General features: G+C 34.4%; 2 protein-coding genes across 3 annotated transcripts; one reads left to right on the forward strand and one right to left on the reverse strand.

Annotated features, from left to right (window-relative positions):
• Nucleotides 1-974: 974 nt before the first annotated feature.
• Nucleotides 975-16,578, reverse strand: LOC119605682 (histone-lysine N-methyltransferase ash1). Its single transcript, XM_037958940.1, has 6 exons — nucleotides 16,027-16,578; nucleotides 12,797-12,903; nucleotides 7,014-12,728; nucleotides 4,305-6,005; nucleotides 2,109-2,360; nucleotides 975-2,044 (listed from the first exon to the last, which is right to left on the reverse strand). The coding sequence occupies exons 2-6, from the start codon at nucleotides 12,881-12,883 to the stop codon at nucleotides 1,886-1,888; spliced, it is 7,914 nt and encodes a 2,637-aa protein (XP_037814868.1). The 5' UTR covers nucleotides 12,884-12,903; nucleotides 16,027-16,578; the 3' UTR covers nucleotides 975-1,885.
• A 320-nt stretch (nucleotides 16,579-16,898) lies between these two features.
• Nucleotides 16,899-21,599, forward strand: LOC119605677 (transcription initiation factor TFIID subunit 6). 2 transcript variants are annotated; one of them, XM_037958931.1, is made up of 5 exons: nucleotides 16,899-17,870; nucleotides 17,935-18,380; nucleotides 18,450-18,632; nucleotides 20,581-21,034; nucleotides 21,395-21,599. In XM_037958931.1, exons 1-5 carry the CDS (start codon nucleotides 16,995-16,997, stop codon nucleotides 21,479-21,481), a joined length of 2,046 nt encoding a protein of 681 aa, XP_037814859.1. In that variant the 5' UTR covers nucleotides 16,899-16,994; the 3' UTR covers nucleotides 21,482-21,599. The 2 variants fall into 2 exon arrangements, with proteins under 2 accessions (XP_037814859.1, XP_037814860.1); XM_037958932.1 differs by having other exon boundaries at nucleotides 16,905-17,870; nucleotides 20,581-20,948.
• The last annotated feature ends 2,018 nt before the right edge of the window (nucleotides 21,600-23,617 follow it).

The raw sequence follows: 23,617 nt of genomic DNA on the forward strand, positions 1-23,617 counted from the left end.
ATGTTACTGTGACAGCATTGCCAGCTTAAAATTATTAGTAGAGTTGCCTAAAAGCGTATTGTATTAAATATGTAGGGGAATGTAGTAAAAAGTTTGGTTTAATAATAAACGAAAATAATCAATTTATTTCTATAGAATTTTTCGTCCGTTATATTTTTTGGGGTTTTTAAAAAATCATTTTCCATTAGGAATACAGAGATGTGTGTGAACATCAAACAGCTTTTAAATCTGTTATTGAATTTTGAACCAAATTTCACCTCAACTTCTGAGATCAATTATATTTTCATAGCAATAACCTTAAATCAGCTACAGTTTATTAAATAGAGGTCCAATTGATAATGAATCATGATCATTTGTAAAACGGTCGTAATCTAGCATACCCATTGGTCTATTTGTTAGTAGTTTATTTAAAAAACAGGGATAATTTGCGATCATTTACATATTCATATTAGAAACATAAGAAATCATGATCATTTATAAAACGATCGTAAACAAACTTACCCATTGATTTGTTTGTTAGTTTTTCATTTTATCCTCAAATAAAACAACTTTAAAATAAGATATTTTTTTTTGTAGAAAAAATATATATGTTTTTTTATTTTTATAAAAACAATATTGGAAAAAAATTATAATAATTAAAACGAAATATGTTTTAGTATTTAAAAAAAAATTAACAATGATGCATTAAACCAAGTTTTGCAATTTTATTAGAAAAAAAATGTGCTACTTAAAATTAGTTAAGTAGTTACAAAAAAATTAAAACTAGAAAAAAATATTCAGAATAAAAACAGAGTTGATTTTTTCAATTATATAAAAAACAGTAATAACACAACAGTAGATTTAAATTAAACTTAAACAACTGCGGGGGAAAAAAGGATTTGAAATAATTTCATAGAAAAACAAGAAGAAAAGAAAAATAAATAATAAATTCTAAATATTGAAAAAAGAGCAAAAAATATTAAACAATTGTGGGAAAATTGTTAGAATAAAAGGGTAAAAATTGTCTATAAATTGTTCAATAAAATGTTACAAAATATAGCGAATTAAACAATTTTTTAAAAATGTATAATTAATTAAATAAATGAATATAATATTAATAATAATAAATAAGCACAATAGATAAATGTATAATATTAATGCTAAATAATTTGTTTAAAACAAAAACGCTAAATTGTGTACAAACTATTTATGTAAATGTGTGTGTGTGTGTAATTGTAAGGTTATGTTGTTTAATTTAGTTATAAATGAAAAATCAAAAATATTGTATAAAAATGTATAACAAGGCTTTAAAAATGAAATTGTTTTTTAGCTTTTTAGCATGAAAAAAAAACCATTAAAAATACTTTACATAATAAGACTTTTTTTAAAAAAATGTTTTCTTTTTCACTTTTAATCATAATCTTCTTCTTACAAGTGCAGTTTTGCTTTTTAGTTATTGTTAGGCTTAAGGTTAAAAGATTAATAATTTAAAAAAAAATTTACAATTATATTTACTATAAAAGTTGTTATAATAAAGTTTAATAACTATTGTTATTTCTTTCTTATTTTTTCCATTTTTTTCTTTTGATACATAATAATTATGTAAACATTTAAGGTAAATTTTCATTTTTTTTTAAATTTAAAGTCATTTAGAAGCGTGTATTGTATGTATTTTTCTTTTAAATATTAGTATTTTGTTTTAGTAATTCTTAGGGTTTTAAAGAATTAAGTTAAGAGTTAGTTAATATATTACAAAAATATATTTTACAAAAAATCTTGTTGCTTTTTTTTCTGTTAAATTTACAAATAAGTATTGTATAATTTATAATTATATAATTTCTTACAGTTTTAGTTAAAAAGTCCCCGTAATTAATACACATGCACATACATTTGATAATTTTTCAAATTAATTGGAATTTGTTGAAGACGTTAGAGTTTTACGTTGTCTGGCACCACGTCCGGTTAATAAATAGGATAAATCTAAAGGTGGCTCCTGGTTGGGTGTACGTAAGGATTTTATACTTTTCAAAACACTTTCCAAGTGCAAACGTTTTTCTTTGACAGTCTGCAAAATTATAAAAAAAAAGTAATGCATTATGAGTTAATTAAACAATGTATTGACAACTTACCATTGCTGCTGGTGCACTGTGGTTTTCTGAGGCTTGATTTTGTGTTGGAGTTACAGTGGCTGGACTTTTACTTCCTTGCCTTTTTTTGTTTAATGTCTGTGGTGTTTTGTTTAGTTCTTGTCTGGAGTTTATTAAGCCACTTGTTGAGGCTGCATTCAATAATGGTGTTGTTGCCGTGGGAGTTGTTGTTTGATTTTCATTATCAGTCTTTTGCTTTTTCGGTTTTAACATAGAGGGATCAACATCGTGAGGCTGTAGGAAAAATCAGAATTTTATTTAAAAAAGAATAATTTTGGAGTTTATGTAAATATTTTGTTAATAAGTTTTGCTGCAGTTATGTTCGAAAATTCGAAATTATTATCGTTAGTTATTTTTACAGCTGTTAAAAACAGTTTCAAGTTTAAAAGATTCATAAACATTTTTTCAAAGATTAAATCTAATATTCGAAGATTTTTCGAAAATTTAAACTAATGTTCGTTTAAAGCTGTTAAAATTATCTCTAAATCATGTTTATTTATAAAAACTTAGTTTTATAGATTTAAAAGATTCCTGAATATTTTTCAAAGTTTAATGTTCGAAATTTTTTTGAAAATTCGTACTTATGTTCAAAAAGTGTTCAAAGCTGTTAAAATAATCTCTAAATCATGATTATTTATAAAAACACATTTTTATAAATTTATTTGAGTCTCATTTTGTTTATTTTTCAATTTCGAACTTAAAAATTTTGAAAATAAATTTAAATTTAATTTAAAATAATTTTAATTTTTCGTAAATTTAATTTAATAAAAATTTTGAAAATAAATTTAAATTTAATTTAAAATAATTTTAATTTTTCATAAATTTTTAAGTATTTGTAATGTAGATCAAACTATAATCTTTTTAAACGATATTCGAAAATTCAAAATTAATTTCGAAAATTCGAACTTATGTTCGAAAAAATTTTAAAGCTATTAAAATATTCTCTAATTCATGATTATTTAAAAAAAACATATTTTTATAGATTTATTTGAGTCTATTTTTTTTTTTTTCAATTTCAAACTTCAAAGATAAAATAATTTAAATTTTTCATAATTTTCAAAGTATGTATTTTAAATATAAATTAAAATATGTATACGCTTTTTAAATTATGTTCGAAATTTCGAATTTTCGAAATTAATTTCGACAATCGGTTCTAGGCACCGCAACGGCTCGGAGTTCAACGAACAACGGCCAAGGATTGCCAACTCAGCCACACCGACTTTACACAGTTACTAGAAGTGTATCATGTATATGATTGACATTTAAATGCACCCAAACGAGTTGTTTATGGAGAGAGCTTGCCTTTTGAACCTAATCTATACCATTTGAGACCAAAAGACAGTTTCACAAGTTCTTCTCAACAAATAGAGTTGAAGATGTGAAGAGAAGGACAGAAAATGGAAAAGATGATATAAGTCATGGACGAGAAGAAAGGAATAATAGAAGAGTAATGTTCTCTGTAGAAAATCATAGGATTTGATTCAAGTCCAATTTGTGGAGTTGATGTATGTTCTAGGCTCACATTTGATAGATTGTCTATAATATGAAAGCATAATTGACCCTATTTTTAGGCCCGCAGGTTTCCCAGATCTTCTTCATTGAAACAGCTCCTGCAAACTTCATTTCATGGAATTGTTATACGATTTAGGTGTATCCTAAACCTATAAGTGACTCGTAATTAAGAATTTGATACATATTCAAAAACAGAGGCAAGGTCTTCACGACCGTTTAAATGAACAATATTATACGTTTAAGTTATATCGTTTAGAAGAGAAAGAATCAATAGCTGAACCTTCCAACATTTAGCCTTTCGTATGTCGAATGTCGTATGTCGAATGTGTTGCCATCTCATTAAGAGATGCTCGACATACCAATCCGAGAGTTAATAGCCACCGAACTTATAAGTTTGAAATATTTATAAAACTTGTTATTAATTATGTCGGTATAAAGTAGTATATAAAACTCTGTAGAAATCAGTTCCCAAATAGGGGACAATTTCTGAAAAATCTTGTGTTTAAAGTATATAAGTTTAATATAAATAAAAATTATTCTCACAAATCTCGCGATCAATGATCCATTAGATTTCCCAAAATCATTGGTGTATAGGATATCTTTTGAACGGGCATGCACTTCTTCAATTTCTTACTTGCTATAATTCTTAATTCAATTCACACTTACCGCATACGTTTTAGATATCTTTAATTTTTCACTAAATTTACGGAATGCATAGCTCTTTGTACAAGTCGGATGATTTGTTTTAGCTTTCGAAAAGAAACGCGCCGATTTATCCACTCTCAACTCACAAATAAAACAATGTGTTTCATCGTTGCACTCAATGGGACGTCCCTTACAGAAGGTGGTACGATCGAGAACCCAGCAGCGACCCATTACCAAATCTATAGGCACAACTTCATAAAGTGGTACACGTACTACTTCATTGGGATAGAATTTACGTGATGGTTCGTGGAATGTTTCGTGGGGACGTAGGAAATGATGACCGAATATGAAACGTTTACCTTCATCATCCTTCCACAAACGTTCCACACGAAAAATGTCGCATTCATTGTAATCAACATCACCTATAGTTTCGTAGGTATGTTTTTTAGCCGGCACCACATTCCCACTGGCATCCTTGACTGGTATATCACGCAAAACATAAACTGCATCACCTTGACGTACTTGTAGCGAGCTGCCACGCATTAGAGTTAAATAATAACGATAGCCCTCCTCGGTGTAATCGTCTAAAGGTATTTCACGGTCTACCTCACGCGGTTCACACTGTTCACAAAGATAGTTTTCAGCATTAACATCGGCTTTAGTGCATTCGGTATGCTGCCATACCATACAGCGGGCACATTGTATCATTAAACCTTCATCTCTATAAAGACCACATATACAACGTATTATATCTTCATTCGAGGAGTTAGCTGCTATATTGTTAATCAATGGTATGGGAGAATTGGAAGTTGAACTGTTTTCTACTGCCTCCTTTTTGTGAGTATTTATTGCCAAACCTTTCTGAGTGTTATCTTCAAAATCCTTTAGCAAATTTTCGTCTTGCAACAGTTCCAAGAGTGCCGTATAGTGTTTATGTTTTTCCTCAATAAAGGCTTTTTCTAAAAGCTGTATTACTTTAAGTTTTTCTACTTCTTTTTTGCCCAACACTACTTTAGCCTCTTCAAATAATTTCTGCATATGAGTATTGAATTCGGCCGGTAGCTTATAATAACCCTGTTCGATGTTATTTTGTATGGTTTTTAAATCTGTGGCCTCTTGTTTTTGCTGGACTTTTAACGACGCCTTTTTCTTTTTATTTGTGCCAGCTGTTGATGATACTGGATTGCTTAATATGGATACCAGTGATTGTTGTTCATTCTGTGGATTTTTTATTTGTTCCAGATTTGTACAAATATCCCTTAAGATTTTGGCCATTTTAGCCATTTTTTCTACTTCTGGATCGTGTACGGCTAAAGTAAGACCTCGAGTTTTAATATTTCTTGCTGTGCAAAGGGCTGAAATCTGTGCGGCCAAGGATGCTGGTGTTGAAGGGCGTCTTTGTGTAATGGCTGCTGGTGTTGTTGTCGCGTTAGCAGTGACTGCTAATGTTGTTGCCATATTTGTGGGTGTTTGTGGTTTAGGTGTCTCACTGCGTGCCTTTGCATTTGCTTTACGTTTCGCCTTTCTGGCTCGAATTTTCTCAAAGTTTCTTACTAAGAAAATCGAATACTGTTTGATAAGTTTCTTTTCTTTTTCCGATAACGGTTGCATGCGTGTTGGAGTTGCAACATCTTTAGTTGTTTGACGTTGGGTATTTTTACGTGCTTTACGTTTGCGTTGACGTCCCTTTTGATCATCTTTCGTTGTGGTATCATTTGCAGGCTAAATAAAGAATAAATTAAATTAGATTATGTTTAGATAATTATATAGAAGGTTTCAATAATGTTGTATTTTCACATATTTTTGTCAGACTTGGACCTAAAGATTCAGCAATAACACAATGCATTTACTTATAACTTCAACCGGAAGGTTCGAAGAAAACATGCCTGAATTCGGGATCAAAATAACTTTTTAAGATTCAAAATGAATACAGACCATTACATGTACTAGTCCCGAAATGTCGGGACAACGGGAAACACACGGACAACTGTTGATGTTTAAGCGAAAATATGAACTTAGAATACTTTCCGGAAATCCGCATTCAAAGTGTGCAAACGACAATAAGTCCAATCGTCTATAAACTTTACCAGAGGTAACAAGCAGCCAACTTGTATCATAACTAGGAAAATATGACTAATGTGGACAAGGACATAACTCTTACAATTGTGTATACTCGAGAACCATGCAAAAGACTATACACTATAACTACTTCTGTAGAAGATGTCAGGATGAAGAGGAGGATGATGTCATTGACTTGCCTTAGAAGACGTTTGCTTTAAGCCCTTAGGAAAGTGAATATTTGACTTTGATTTGTCCGGGAAAGCATTAATGCTTTCATCTTTTTTTCATTTCTTCTCTCTCCTCTATTCTAACTGCTTACTCTTCATTTTTCATTCATTCTCTAAATCTAAGTACTATCCCTTTACTTCTCTTGTGTTTTTATATCTTTACAGGGACCATTACAACCCACGCACGGTTCTCTGCAGCCTGGAAACCTAACCTAACAGCCTCGCATAGAAGTCCGACATGTTATTGTTTCATTTGTTCTTGTTTACAATTCTTTGTTCTTGGTTACAAGTCTTTTAATACTCTACACTCCATTTTACTGTTCCAGGGCTAGTTGATAATGTCCCAGAACCTTATAGAAATTATCCTATAATAATGATAAACCTCCCTTCTATTTAGGTCAAGCCAGATTTTTGTATATAATTCTTAAGACCTAACACTTACCTTAGCCTCTATAGGTAATGGTTTTACTCTCTGTGTTTTACCACCAATCACTCCACGACAATTTGGTGTATTACAGCGACAAGGTTGACCTTCTGAAGGATTGAATAGCGAAAAATTATAATCGTATGTAAGTTCTTCGCCCTCGGCTATTTTACGTTTGGCAAATAAAGCCATACGACACAAACCGTTGACCGACCATTTTTGCATTTCACAATTCGGTTCACAAGAATGATTAACAAAACGACAATCACTGCCCATACGTTGACCGTCTATAACTAAACCACCATCTAAGTGCAGGCAATAGTGATGGGTATCATTTAAATAGATAGTAGCCATGCGATCCTTAAATTCACGCTCCGTTACAACTTCACCTACATACTCCAAGATATAAGTGCCTTTCTCTATGGGTAATTTAGTGCGTACACCCCAGCCCTTATTCTCGGTCATAAAACGTTCTACTCCCGGTGCTATATCGTGTTTTTGTATCTTTTGATTGCGACACTTTTCACGTGTCGGACAATTTGAGGGTGAACACTCGGTGTAGACCATGCGATTAAGACAATTATCACCACAACCCACATCTGGTTTGCAATTACACATGGGATGATCGTTTGCCGCTATGGGCGGTGGCTTTACATTCTCCGCGTAGATATTGGTGCGTATTTTACGGAAATTCCAAGATGGCACTGTAATGCGATTGGGTAGTTTAGAGTTCTTATAAGCCCACCATATATCGTAAGGTAATTCGAAATCATATTGTGTACGTCGCAAATATTTCTCACAATAGGGTGGTGGCGGTAGTAGAGGTCCCTTAAAAACTTCTACTTCCTTGCTTGTATTAACAACTTCTGTACAGTTTGTAGTTGTGGTTTTATCTAGGTCTGCTTTTTTCTCATTGTCTTTTTTATTAGCATTTCTCTTGGTGGCGGTTTGATTGACTTTAAAATAATCCGAAAATAAACCAGCTGGTAAATAGGTTTTTCTAACAGGTTTTATTTTTTTGGTAACAGAAGAATTTGTGGATGATTTCTCATCGCTGGTATCGCTAGCTTCAGTGTCACCGTTAAGGGTGTTTAATTGACTCTCGCTTATGGGTAGAATGTCTTGCTCCAAATAATCTATATTACAGTTTTTGGCTTTTGCATCCATTTCAATTTCTTCAGCAGTGCGGGGAATTTCTGTAATAACGGGTTGAGTGGTGGCTGGAAGAGTTACCGGACTTTTCCTAGCTGCCAGAGGATGTATGGAATTTCGTCGTTTTAGTTTTATTTTACAACTTAAAATACTTTTAGGATCTACCCCAGCCGGCAACTTGATGTTGGCTTCTAAAAGTGACTTTGCAGTTTTCGAGACGAGAGATTTTCTTGAAGGTGAGGACTTACTGCTGGTGTCTTTAATATCAGCCACTGTTTTAGTTCGTCTGGCTCTAGAAGCCAAAGGTTTGTCATCATCATCTGCTTCATGCTGCTGCTGTTGTTGTTGTTGTTGTGGTTGTTCCTTTTTGTCTGGTTCTGTTATTGTTTTTGATTCCTTGAATGCAGCTGGTTTTTCTTCTTTTAGCGATTTCCTTTTAGTTACGTGTCTTGTGTGCCTAGTTTTAGGTGTTGCTAAAGCTTCGGCAGACTGCTGTAATTCTTTAGGGGATGTCTTATCTCTACTACTTAGGGGAGATTCTTGCAATCTTTCGAGTGCTACTACTGATAGTCTGGGAGTTCTATTATTACGTTCGAGAAATGTTTGCGAAGTTTCACCTTGTTGTGGCACACGATCACATTGTTTTTCTGGAGTTTTAACACCAACCTCTTTGCTGTTTGTGTTGTCCACCGTTTGTTCCAGCTGTCCGTTGACTTCCACATTAAGGTTTTCATTTATTTTGCGCTTTTTACGTTTTTTGGTAGGAAAACCAGTACGATTAATTTTACGTTTTCTTCTCAAAATCAAATTACCACCAGTTTTGTTGAGCAAACTTTCGACCACACGATTTCCGCTACTTTTCGCTGTAGCATCCGCAAAGCCTTTATTCAAGTCCATAAGTAAGGGGGAATCTACCTCGGATTTTGTTATTATATTTGAGGTGGCTTCGCTATACTTTGTTATGGGAGGTATTTGTATTTCTAATTCCACTGAAGGCTCAAATACTCCGGGCGGGGGACAGGAAGATGTTTCCGATTCTATTTGTAAAGACGTAGAAACATTGGACTTTGATTTTGTTATTTCCTCACCATGTGTAGTGGCAATTTTCGAAACCACACCCTCTAAACGAGATCTCTTTTTATGAACAGCTTCTGTTACTTGTTTAAGGCTATTAAGGGATTGCGGACTTATGTCCAAAAGTTTGCCACCACTAATGGAATTGGGATCGCCTACAGTTACTCTTAGAGGTGAAAGTGTACTTGCGGTTTTATTACTATTCGAATCCTCATTGAGTGTGTGGGGAGGTTGCTGCAACAGATGACGTTTTTTGGGTGTTAAATTAGCTTTTGCTGTTTTGGCATTAAACTGCTGTTGAGATTTTGTATTCGCTGTGCTTTTTGCAGCAGCAGCGGCTGCTGCCCAGGCTTCTGCATTGTTGGCGAATAATTTTGCTGCCACGGCCACTGCTACCTCGCTGGATTTCTCTCCAGGTGTTAGCAAATAATGGCGCTTTTTAAGAGGCAATTTATGATCATCGGGGCTAGAACTACTGGCTTTTTTGTGTCTCCTTTTCGAAGAGCTACCTTGGCCAGAACTTGATCCCGGCGTTAAGGAATTACTTTCTGCTCTGGCCGAAAGCATGGCGAAATCCAAGTTTTCTGATATTTTTCTTTTCTTTACAGATCTTTTATCACGAGAGTCGCGTTTGCTGGAACTTGCAGCAGATGTAGAAGCTGCTGCAGCTGCTGCCGCCAAACTTTGTTGCAATTTTGTGGCTTCCGCCATAAGCTTTTCCTTTTGTGATAAATTGCCTCCAGTTAGCTTGTCGGTAATACTAGAACTATGTATTTTACATCTTGATGAAAAGGTATTGGTTAAAATTTCTATTTCGGTTAAAAGTTTCGAATCAATAACGGAATTTTTACTAGAGGAAGAATTATGAAAACGAAAGTTTTTACGTTTGCGTCGTCGTTTTAGCTTTGTGGTACCCGCCGAGTAGTAAGAACTGCAAAAACTTGCCACAGAAGATCTGCGAGACTTTATCTTTCTGGCGGTTTGATTACTGCCAGGCAATTGCAAAAGATCGTGAGCAAATTCTGATGTTGTGGAGTTTTTGCGCTGCAGTAGCGTTATTTTAGCTGGAGTTTGGGGTAAATCCGTGGCAACATCAAAGATGCGTGTGTTATTATGGCTGATACTGGCAAAAGAGTTGTGGGAATTGTGTTGACCACTGGAACCTCGACCGAAATATTCGCCGGTCGCTATGTAACGATTAATTTCACCATATTTTTTGGAAGCACTTGTCGTAGGCAGTTTCTCCAGCGACGGCTTGCATACATATTCATTAGATTCCTCACTACTTTGGCCTAATGACAAGCCAGCCAATTGTAAAATGTCTTGTTCGTCTTTTAAAGAACCCATCGACTTTTGCATAATGGAGGCTCGTCGTTTTCTACGAAATTTCGATGATTTCGTACTCCCCAAAACACTTTCTTTGCAATCACTGCGATAACCACAAGATTTGGCTCTTGATTTACGCGAAGCACAACTTTTGGTGCTGTAGCGACTCTTGCAGCTGGCATCACTTTTATAGCCCGAGTTATGGGAGGCATGTTTGGAGTGACGCGATAAACGAAACGAGGAGGTGCCATAATCAGAGACATAACCACTTTTAGCGGCCAAAACTTTACTACACACTGTAGACTTACTGGAGCGTTCTCTCACCCGTTCATCAGCTCCACCATCACTTTTATAGCCAGTAGTGCTGCACACACTGGGTCGACGAAATTTGCGGTTTACATCGATTTTTCGCCAAACCGGATCCAATTGCATATCATCCTTAGAGGTTTGCTGTTGAGCCTGTGCTGAAGCCAATTTCTGTTTCTCACTGACACTTGCAATAGCGGCGCTCGTTGATTGTCTTCTCTTATTACGTGGCGGGGGATATAGAACTCTTTCAGTGGCATACATTCTCTTATCCAGTAAGGCAATATCAATTTTTGGTTTGTTAGTGGAAGATGTGGATGAAGTCTCCGTCGTGTGTTTTTCCGGCGTGGTTATTAGGTTTTTATTTGGTGAATTTGTTGATGATGTATTCTCATTGGCTGACGATGAGGCTAATGTAGTGCAGGGATGCGGTGATGTACTTTGCGTTGAAACACTGGTGGTAGATATTACACCAGAATCAGCTGATTCATTAATATTCGAGTTTTTGTTATTTGCATGGACAGGAGACATAGAGTTTAAGATTAATTCATGTTCTTTATCCGGTTTTTTAGGTCGTCCACGTCGTTTTTTATTATTGCTCGCTGAAGACGAAGCTATACTGTCAGACTGGGAGTTTGTATTGATTGTTTGTAGCAGAATATCATTTTGTATAAACGAATTCTTCGCCTTAACACTATCACTTGATTTGGGGGTTTGTTGTCCTAGCATTTGAGTTTTTTCCATAAAATCTTGCAGTAACGTTGACTGATATTGGGGTAAATGCTTCGTTTTAGCTTTGTGAAAGTTTGAAGTTGATAAATTATCATCTTCATCAGTCTCTCCCACCACTCTTTCAATTGCGGCGCGAACATTAGGCAATTCATTGTCACTGCTCGATAAACCAATGTGTTCATTGCCCTGCTGCAATGAGTTTAAGGTAGAGTTTAAAGGAGCGGAGGTCGTCGTACTTAAGTTGCTCGTTAAATTTTTTGAGTTTATTGCTGTTAACAATAATCTAGGAGCTCTTTGTGTAATGGCCTCTACGTTTGTTACCAATGATAACTTTTGCGCCAAAGGTTCATCTTCAGAATCAGTAGAGAAGGGATTTTCTAGGGCAATTTCTATTGGCTTTAACGTTTTTAAAGCTCTTTTTGTTTCATTTGCTTTAAGCAGTACTTTTTTACGTTTTATTTTTCTTTTCGATATTTTTTCTTGACCCACAGTTGCTATTGTTGTATTTGTAGCCTCTGAGCAACCCGAATCTGTAGCATCACTTAAACAGGCCATTGTTGTTGTGGCAACACCCGTCGCTGGCATTGGTAATGGCAATTGTAATATATCTTTGCGATTTTTCGACAAGGGATTGACTATGACAGTAGACATATTTGCCGTTTTCGTTTCAGCCTTATTGCGAGTTGGTGAAATTTTCACCTTTAACGTTTCGAGCGTATTATTGTTATTTTTCAATAATGTTTTATGTTCTTTTAAATTTTTGGATTTTGTATAATACGTTTTCTGTAAGGCCGTAGGATTCACTACAATATTTGGCGTACTGACAGGTGCTTTAGACGCTGCTGCTGTTGCAGTCGCCGTTATTGTGGTTGTAGGTCGTATGGCAGAAATTTTCATTCGTAAACAACCATCGGAATCTGTACGTTGTATACTGAATTGTGTTGCTAATGTAATATTCGATAAATTGCAGATGCTGTTGTTGGAGTTACTGCTGCTACTACTACTACCGCTGCTGCTGCTGTTGCCACCGACGATATTCGCTGCTGCCTGTGTTGTTGCTGCTGCTGCTGTTGTATTAGAGTTTTTCTTCTTTTCATGTCGTTTCTTATGTTTATCTTTTTGTTGTGCATTCTCATAGCCGTGCTAAAATAAGTAATATATACATTTTATAAATTAAATTTCTAATAATATAGGAAAAATTTTATTTATACCTTTTGTTCATGTGTGTTTTCTTCTTTTCTTTGCTGATGCTGCTTTTCCGAAACATTCCTTGATGTTGCATCATTCAATGTGCTCATTATTTATTTAAAACAAACCTCTGAAAATAATGTAAGAAGAATGTTTTCTTAGTTTAAATCATCTTGGAATCAACAAGTTTATTTCTTTGCTGAATGGTTTTAAATAAATTTAATAGAAATTTGTTTGGCGACATAAATTTAGAATAAAAATTGGTCGAAACATGTGGTGATGATAAAATCTCAAGAAACCGTTACTTTAACAAAGCTTTAAACAAAAACCCAAGGAGAGAGACATTTTTTAATTCTTTAAAGGAGAAATAGTGATTGTTTGATGTGACTTTAAAAATATAAGGGAAGCTGAGTCCAAACTGAAAACGTCGAGTGCAAAAGACAAAACAATGGTGGGACAACAAATTGTGCAAGTAGAACTGTAGCCTGGGTCACACTAAAGCTGCTAGGGTGTTTTTTTTTTATTGCAGTAATAAATATCTTATTTTATAGTTTTGTTGAGCAAGCATTATCATAGACGTGAAGTTGTTAACCGCCATTGCTACTCAGATCTCACAAGGCATAAATCAGCAGAGGCCCTGTGAAAGGACGGTCCACGTGGCTCTTGACCTGTCAAATGACTTTGACACTGTCAGTCATGCCACACTTTTCAAAGATATCCTGGAAGTTATGTCATCCCATCTTTAACATCACTCAGTTGGATGCTCCCCCGAGGCATGCCTTCCTGACATCTTCGTATATACGAGGAAAACATATGCAGATATGTGCAGGATCCATTGGATCAGTCCTCGTATATGGCAGCTTTGAACGACATTTATAGAGTACTTATAGGTCGCCCATAGCAGGCACTGAAGAAAATCTGCCGCGGAAAACAGGAGTAGTTCTAGCATAACTACGATCGGGATGGAGCAACAGGCTCAATGCCTACTAGTCACGTATAGACCGTGCAGTCCCCAACGAATGTGCTGCATGTGGTCAGGGTTCCCATGACACCCACCACATATTCAACTGCCCAGTCAACCCTACTTCGCTCCGTCCAATGGATTTATCGATGCATCCAGTTGAAGTAGCTGAATTTTTAGGCCTGGACATTGACTAGATTATTGTATAGTTTTAACTGTTACAACAACAACAATAGACATAAAGACTAATATAGTGCAAAAAATAGATGATATACTTTGGATTGAAAAATTACTATTGGAATGAGACCCGAAACAGTTTATTCATTTAAATTTAAGTTTTTGTTCATTGTTTGGACAGAAATATTATGCTAATGCTGATTTCATGTACTTTATCCGGCTTTTTAGGGCGCAGGCTGCGCTTTCTACTATTAATTGCAAAAGATAAAGTTATATAGTCAAAATGGAAGTCTATATTTGGTGGTTATTGTTAGTCTCAGATTTAAATGGCTAGATTTAAAACACTAGTAGATAGGTATAGATTTATTAGTTTTTTTTTAATATAAAACTTAAGGGTTCCCAAATGGTTATATACTTCGCCTGCTTTCTTTTCTCTTAAATAACATAATAGAGTACATAAATAACGGAAACAAGTTAAGGCGGAAGTTTTTGAGCATTGAAAGATCTGGTGCTAAAATCTTATGTGTTTGGCGTCCAGAAAAGTACACGAGGTACATTTGTCTTTGTAGATGTTAGCAAACTGTAAATTTAGACTCGATGTAGAATGTAAAGGTGTGCTTTCTTGTACAAATATAGTCCAGACCAACTCTTTTTCGAATTTAAATAAAATGTGGTTTATGATTTATTTCTCGAACAAGAATTTTACATAATTTCTACTAAGGTTTGACAGTTTAGTAACTCAATAGACTATGAAAGAACTTTACTTTTATGACGAAAAAATTTTTATTTTCATAACAACGTATAAATAACTACAGATTAAACAATTTTAATACCTTTTTCTTAATACAAATTTATGAATAATTATAAAAAAAATCGATTGCACGAATTAAACAAAAATGTACATAAATTTATAAATTTTTAAGACATCACAGTAAAAGAAGAACTAACAATAATAATAATAACAACAACTACATAGAAATGCACAAAGACTGAAAATACATACAAAATTAAAAAAATAACAAGAAAAACAAGAGCATAAAATGAAATAAAACCTGATATTAAAAAAAGGTGAATACGTGTGATAAAGATAAATTTTGAAAGTGTAATTGACACTACGAATGCAAATTTGGCAGGCAGAAAAGAAAGAGAATACAAAAAAAAAAAAAAAAAAAAACGCAAAATAAAGTAGGTATGAAAATATATTTAGATGTTTCAACTCGAATGTAATGATACCCTATAATTAATTAATCCATAAAGTACTTTTTGGAATTTTTTTGGCAGATTGTCATCTAATGCTCAGTTGTAGAGTAATATTTATTTGCAATATAGTTGTTAACGACTGACAGCGTTTCAATACATGCTTAAGTCGAAGCCAACGGACTATAATTTAGTGTTGTTACAAACATCAGAACAAAGACGTTCTACCCTCCTAACTACAATATTGTAGGGAATTTAAAAAACGCGCGGGGCTTAATTCATTTTTATTAATCAACCACAAGCCCAACCTAATAAGAGGGGAAATAAAGAAAACAAGGGGACTATGCAAAACAGACATGTACGTACATATGTACATACATACGTACGTACGTACATACACCCAGAGATATTTACATAGGTACTTGAAAGGATAATAAAACAACAAGAACAATAACAACAAATTAGACATACCAAAAAATAAAACAACTATCAAAGGACTGACGACAGTCTACTTTAAACAACATCAGTCAGCCAGGCGTAAATGGCAGATGTTTTTTCTTTTCATTTTATTATATCATGGTAACCATAAAGCGTATATTGTTTAAAAGTTATCCACGAAAAAAAAACTTATTTTGTATTATGCATTGTACATTTTCTTCTAATAGTTATGAAATTAGGTCACCATAAATATTATAGATTTTATATTTCTCATGGCCATTATTAGTCCCAGACTGACTGGTCATGCAAAATCTACTGTTAGCCAAAGTATTCTTTTCTATTGCTAATAAAATTTTTCACCTCAAACTATAATTTTAGGGAATGTTATAAAACAAAGGAATTTTTTAATAGCTATGATACACACATCATACTTTATTTGTAAAAAAAAACTTTCATTTTTTCATAATTTTTTTTACTTACACTATTATTATAATTTTCATGCATTAGCCGTAAAATATTTTAAACATTTGTTAAACACTCTTATTTTTTCTTTATTTTAATTTTATTTTCTTTTGTATTGTATTGTATACTTTTTTATTTGAAATTAAAATAATAATAAAAAATAAACAAATAAATAAACTCTACACTTAAAAATTTTTTTCTCTTGAACTATTTCTATTTTTCTTTTACTTTTTTCTCTTTATATTTGTTTTTTCTTTTTTCTTTTCTCGAATGCACATTTACATTCTTAAAATGGCGCCGTTTTTCTACTTTTAGTGTAGAGGGAAAAAGCGTCGACAAAAAAATTTCACTTTTGCTACGCAGCACAACTTGCGAGATTTTCACTTGTATTTTATGCTTTATATTTTAGAAATTTGCATTGTATTTTTATATCACTTTAAAGCTTTGCTTTTAAATTATTGATTTTTAATAAATTTATTAATTAATTTTTATAATTTCCCCGTAAATTTTATTATTAAAAAACTAAAGTTATGAAAATCGCACACGAAAATAAAAATGAAAGAAAAACACTAAAACAGAGTTGTAAAAAAGTGTAGTAAATTATTATACAGCTGTGCTGGTATGCCCAGCAAACAAATAATTATGATTTATAATAAAATTATTAGGAATATTAACAAAAACCAATAATTTTAATAAAAGAAACCTTAAATAATTTAATAATATTACATTTAAAGCTTATTTTTTGTCTAATCAAGTGTTTATACAGATAAAGAAAAGTGATAAACAGCTGTAATATTACAAAAATCGCTATAATTTCCTTTACCGCTAAAATACTTTTAAAACTTGCTTTACAGAACTAGACTAACGCTTCATTAGCATTATTTTCTTGCACTGAACGTACTACTTTGAAAAAATCAACAATTGTTAATTTTTCCTGCTGCAATTAATTCTACTTTTACAAAAACTAATAGAAATTTGACAAAATAATGAGTTCAACATCTAACGCAACGGCGGGTGATATGTTGTATGGTACCACCTTATCGGCGGAGTCTATGAAAGTCATTGCCGAAAGTATTGGTGTCGGTTCTTTGCCAGACGATGCCGCTAAAGAATTGGCTGAAGATGTTTCATATAAAATCAAGAGGATAGTGCAGGATGCTGCAAAATTTATGCATCATTCCAAAAGAGATAAACTAATACTCAGTGATATAGATCATGCTCTCAAAGTGCGCAACATTGAGCCTCAATATGGTTTTACCGCCAACGATTTTATACCCTTTCGTTTTGCTTCTGGCGGGGGGCGAGAATTGCATTTTATTGAGGAGAAAGAAATGGATTTAAGTGAAATTGTTCAAAGTAACGTTCCAAAAGTACCCTTGGATATAACACTTAGAACTCACTGGTTGGCAGTGGATGGCATACAACCCACTATACCAGAAAATCCTCCACCTCTATCGAAAGATTTGCAAGCCTTGGATTCGGTTAATCCAGTTGTTAAACTAGAACAGGGTGTTACCAAGGATACAGCAGGCAAGCCGGCTACCGGCAAAATTCATAAATTGAAAAATGTCGAAACAGTGCATGTCAAGCAATTGGCTACTCATGAATTGTCTGTGGAACAACAGTTGTACTACAAAGAAATTACAGAAGCATGTGTGGGTTCAGATGAACCACGGCGTGCAGAAGCTTTACAATCTTTGGCTTCGGATCCAGGTCTACATGAAATGTTGCCGCGTATGTGCACTTTTATAGCGGAAGGTGTTAAAGTCAATGTAGTGCAAAATAATTTGGCTTTACTTATTTATTTGATGCGCATGGTAAAGGCTTTATTGGATAATCCTTCATTATATTTGGAAAAATATGTAAGTACATTATTTGCCTAAAAAAAAACATCCAAACTTATGTATTATCAATTTTTTTCTTCAGCTACATGAACTTATACCCTCCGTAACCACTTGCATTGTGTCTAAACAACTGTGTATGCGTCCCGAATTGGATAACCACTGGGCCTTGCGTGATTTTGCTTCACGTCTTATGTCACAAATTTGCAAAACCTTTAATACTTCCACCAATAATCTACAAACACGTGTTACACGCATCTTTAGCAAAGCTTTACAAAATGATAAAACCCATTTGTCTTCATTATATGGTTCCATAGCAGGACTCTCTGAATTGGGTGCTGAGGTTATAAAAGTTTTTATCATACCACGTCTAAAGTTTATATCCGAACGAATTGAGGGACATTTACTGGGTTCATCGCAAAGTAATACCGATAAGACTGCTGCTGGTCATATACGAGCAATGTTGCAAAAAGTATGTCCTCCTATTTTAAAACAAATACGTAATCCTCCAGATTTCTCGGATGAATATAAGTAAGTTGTTAGAAAATAAAAACTGATTTTGCTTTATTGTAATTTAATTTTTTGTTTAATTACTTTCAGAAATGATTTTGGTTTTCTGGGTCCCTCTTTATGCCAGGCAGTGGTAAAAGCTCGTAATGCTCCTTCTACTGCCACAGTAACTGGGCCATCTACGATTTCAAGTGGCCCCATAACATCGGCTGCTCAAACTGCAACAACCATTGGCAGACCACAAGTAACACAAATCACACCACAAAGGCAACCGTAAGTAGATGTAAAAATATTTATGTATACAACAGATATCTAAGGAATTGTAGAACCAATATAGCGGGTCTATATTTATAAGGTGGTGCTTGCCTTAGTTCAGGAACCTTGCATCCTGTACTCAAGAAGATTTGGCAAGATTAGAGACTGTATGAGAAAACGGGAAACTGGATTTCATACAAGACCTCTGCAAATAGATTTAAAACTGGGTAATAAATGCAAAGCGCAAATCCTGGAGAACCTTCTGTAGCGACGTAGAATCATCCACCGATACCAGTCGAATTCGTAAGATCTTATCGTCAACTCCTCCGAGTTTTATTCAGTAAAGTGGTGTTTATCTATAATAGTGCAAAATATCTAGGAGCCATCCTTGATTCGAAACTATCATGGTATTTGAACACTCAATCCAGAGTGAACAAAACGGCTGCGGACCTATACTCATGCAGAAGAGCAATAGGGAAGGCCTGGCTTATAAACTATAAGAATATCAAAAAGCTCTTTGACATGGTAGTAAAGCCCATACTGTTGTATGGTGCACTTGTCTGGTGGAAATCCTTACGAATGCATGTCCACCGGAAAATATTTGAAAAAATTCTTCCGGCATTGGCGCTAATGGTAACTGGTACCACTCCATCAAATGCTCTTTTTTGTCATGATAAACTAGTTACCTGTTGATCTAATGGTTCAAGAGGTTTCCATCAACTCAGCGATTAGACTCAGGACAATCGGTATGAGGCATATGACTCAGTCAGGCCACTCTACCAGACAACATTGACTACTGCACCCTCAAACAATCTTTTGTAAGAAGCATTTCAGTGTCGATTCAACACGATCTAAATGTGATGGAATCAATCCTCCCTGATGGTTCGTATAAGATTTTCACCGATAGAATCCTTTATTCGTGCAACAATCTGGTTTGAATAGGATTTCAGAGTAATGAGGTCGAAGTGTGCAGCTTTCTCTTTACAAGTATCACGAAGGTATTAATGATATGGACCCAAGTATGTCTCTAGTGTTCCTACCTAACGGTGGAACATTGGCTTCTCTTTCTCTTAATTCTAGCTACAGATAATGAGAGATCTTGTCATTAGATTGGCTATAGAATAGTCAATAAACTAATCCATGGGATACTGGTAATAAAATATTTCGTATAACAGTCATTTGACTGGTCCATATATTCCTTATGGGTCGTTGGAATAACGTTGTACTTTTAGAAATGGATTTGTATTTAAAGAAGTACAGTTGTAGCAATTTTGCCAACCCTGTTGAGCGCCCATAAAAATGAACAAGGCGAAACGAAACGCCGTTATCAAACTTCACAACCTCCCAGTAGCGCAGACAATACAGATCTGTACCTAAGCTGAAGTTAACGATGTCATGTGATCCTGTTGAAGTAGCACAAAGTTTATGCCTGGACATCGATAGAGAACCTCCTGAATAAGTTATATAGTTTTAGCTGTTACAAAAACATATACGGGATGGCCTGGCCTGTGTAATTTACTTAGTTAATGTTTAGCAAAGTATCACAAATTGTTTGCTTGATTAAAATCATTAGCAAAGATTAAGCACGTATGTACTTATTTATTAAGTTTTTTTAGCAAAATTAGAACGACTATTAAAAGCATTATGAAAGAAAATTTTAATTTAAGAAACCTTAAATTGTCCTACAGAAATCCAATTCATCAAAGGGAATTGAATTGAGAAAATTAAGAAATTTATAGTTTCCAATTTTCATCGAATATCAAGTATAGCTCAATTCAAAAGGAAATATCTTTCAAAAACTCATATACACACATGACTACATACATAAACGCATGCAAAGATGTATGCATTCAATAACAATAAACTTGACCTTAATTTGATTTCATATTGTCTTTATTATATTAAAGTGTTTTGTTAACAATTTACTTATGTCAATAATGTTATTTATACATATTATCTTTTACAGGAGCCCTGTGGTAACCACTCTACCCCAAATACGTGGTATTCAAACTATACAGCCTATACAACAACAACAACAGCAGCAGCAGCAACAAACCCCAACCGCACCACCAGCACAGAAATTTGTTATAGTATCACAGGCACAGCAACAGATAATACAACAGCCTGTTCAAACAATACAATTACAACAAACACAGCCACAACAACAACAACAACAGCAGCAGACACTATATCAACAACGTCCATCTACACCACAATCGGTATTATTAACAACAAACACCCAAACACCATTAAATGGTGCTGGGGGTGGTGGTAGTAGTGTTGTTGGCGGACTTGGTGGTAATGGTTCTAACTCAGGCAATAATAGCCTTCTAGGTAATATAGGCAGTACTGTTGTTATTGGCAGCAGCAGTAGTGGAAGTAGTATTGTTGCAAATAGTATCTTAAATCGAAGTGAAAGGGTAAGAATGACACAATCTGGTTGTTCAAAACAATAGTAGTAGTCAGCAATCTTAGCACTATGGGTCAGAAGAAGCAATAATTTTCATATAAAAATAACTCAAATATATTTTGGTGGTTATGGGATGAAATTTAAGATTTTACTCCAACATTTTCTTGGTCTATCTGTTCTGCTTTTGGAATGAAATTTTTGCAAAATTTAAATAAGCTTTCTTTCTCTTATCCGTCCCATAGTGCAAACATTCACTTTCCATCACACACATACATTTCAGTAACTATCTAGCCAAATTACCCATTCTAACATAGACTAATTTATGATTTCCGCTTTTATTTTGTTTCTTTTGTTATATTTTTTCTTTTAGACATCTGTTGATTCCAATTCTATTATCATTGAAACAGAAGAAGTTCGACCACCACCGGAACTAGATGATCTCTCACATTTGGAATAGCTAAGGAAGATTTAATAAGTTTTATTATTTTATTAATATTTCAAAGAATTTAAAACTTTGCTGGTAAAGAAATACGTGGAGAATACTTATAATCATAATAAATAATAACAACAAAAAACAAACATATTTAATTTATAACTGATACTTGATAACTAAAATTTTATAGGTTTATTATTGCTTTTATCTTAACACGCAAGAACAACGCATGTGCTGTCCTATATGGATATTGATTTTTGTTTTTCTCACTCTGCCTTAACCTAATACAAACTTCATTTGATTATGTCTGTCGAACGGGGGATGGTTACCCAGCGAATGCATATAGATGTATCCGTAAATTTGTTCAATTGCTTCGAAATCTAAACTTAAAAGAACTGCCACTATCTTTTTGCTAATTTGATAGTGGCTCCTCTAAAATCCATATCAAAATTTTTACTTCATCACCATACTCCACACAGATGATAGGGTCGCGATATCCTTCGGCGAAAACATCATATCCGACCCCAAACGCTGTTCGAACTACTTTGCTGAGTCAATGACATACCATATGTTTTTACAATGAGCGAGTTTATGAAGGTCATCAGAGATGCTAAATCATCAAAAGCTATTGGTCGAGACGTTCACGTTGTTGTTAACCGGGTTGTATGACTGGGATCTTTCCAAACGTCCTCAATTTGTCGGTATCAACCCTGATAATACCTGAGGTCTAGAAATTGGGTACGGTTGTTCCCTTGCTGAAACCAGGGAGAATCGTACAGGCCAATCTCTTTCCTGTCACCTTGTCAAAAACTTGACCGGAATTACAACAACATCTATATCCAGCAGATCATCAACAGCAGCAGTTTTAACAGCCATCACCACACCAGTTTGTCGCGGTCTTAATCAAGCTCGATCGTCAACGTGTGACGTTCTTGTGGCACTCTACCTATCAACAGTTTTTGATGCGGTCAATTACGCCATTCTCTTCAGAGATATTTCCACATCTGATCAGGTTAGTAAATTACATTTGTGAACGACAGTCATTCGTGGAGTTTAAGAACCAGAGATCAAATCCCGGTAGATTGAAATTGTGAGTATCTTAAGGTGGAGTCCTTTTGCGATCCTGTTTAATTTCTATATGTCTAAACTCCCAACACTCCCTGGCGGTATGCAAATAATATCTTACGCCAATGACTGATATTGGCCACGGGCTTCTTATGTGATCTTTCCAACATCTTCCGTTCGAGAAATTTAAAAATATCACCAACAAAATCCTCAACAACTAGAACATCCAGTTCTAGCAATACAAAAGAAGTATTGCTAGAACTGGATGTGGCACTTGATGGCAAAAAATTCACCCTAAAATACTTGGTGTCACATTCGATAGTCTTCTTATGTCCTCCGGACACACCACTGCAATCTCCAACAAAATATGAAGTAGAAACAAGGTACTCAAGTCTCTACGCCAATCGAACGATTTGGCCGGTCAGTGGTTATCTACGCAGCGCCTGTGTGGACTTCGAGAGTTAGCGACACGTAGTGGAAGAAGCTTCAAAGCTGTCCTAACACATTTAGATTGAGGAACACCATGCTATCAAAACAGTTCTTAAGGCAGAAGAAAATCTCATGTTATCTCAGAGAATTCATCACAATATATAAAACTTGCTTTGGAAATCAACGAAATTCGTTTGGAACGTATTTTGGAATTCCATTTCCAAGCAATTGTTCTGATAATCGGTCTACGCAAAAGCATCGAAAATACATTTGGATGTATCCGCGAAAGGAATCATGGATCATAATCAGATGTTTGCGGAAACTCGACAGATGACATGACAACATGACATTTGTAATCAATAACACATTACGTCGTCTAACCGAGCTAGTCTTCTCATGTATATAATACACATTAGGCATCATAACACTCCGATTCGGAGTACATTGCTTTGGTCCGTTTGTAAAACTCATCATTGTGTGTCGCAGAGCAATGATGCCCATACTGGGGCTGTATAATGGAGGAGAGAATGACTAGATGTTTGGTAGATTTCTACAAATGTTTCCTTTTACATGCCCTAAGAGCTTTAAAGATCTTGTTCCTAATTCTAACCTTTTGTTTGATATATGCTGCGTGTCCTGAGAAGACAGAAAACACCCTTTTGTATT

This window comes from Lucilia sericata, unplaced genomic scaffold (assembly GCF_015586225.1).
Source record: "Lucilia sericata isolate MDLA Ls3-8-SP2 unplaced genomic scaffold, ASM1558622v1 Contig000508F_arrow, whole genome shotgun sequence".
Lineage (NCBI taxonomy): Eukaryota > Metazoa > Arthropoda > Insecta > Diptera > Calliphoridae > Lucilia > Lucilia sericata.

Bases quoted from the DNA above. Each gene is read 5' to 3' on its own strand.
- LOC119605677 (XM_037958931.1), top strand. From the start codon at position 16,995: ATGAGTTCAACATCTAACGCAACGGCGGGTGATATGTTGTATGGTACC. The intron at 18,381-18,449 runs GTAAGTTGTTAG...AATTACTTTCAG, and splicing joins GATTTCTCGGATGAATATAA to AAATGATTTTGGTTTTCTGG. The intron at 18,633-20,580 runs GTAAGTAGATGT...TATCTTTTACAG, and splicing joins ATCACACCACAAAGGCAACC to GAGCCCTGTGGTAACCACTC.
- LOC119605682 (XM_037958940.1), bottom strand. From the start codon at position 12,883: ATGAGCACATTGAATGATGCAACATCAAGGAATGTTTCGGAAAAGCAG. The intron at 12,729-12,796 runs GTATAAATAAAA...TACTTATTTTAG, and splicing joins AAAACACACATGAACAAAAG to CACGGCTATGAGAATGCACA. The intron at 2,361-4,304 runs GTAAGTGTGAAT...TTTTTCCTACAG, and splicing joins AGATATCTAAAACGTATGCG to CCTCACGATGTTGATCCCTC.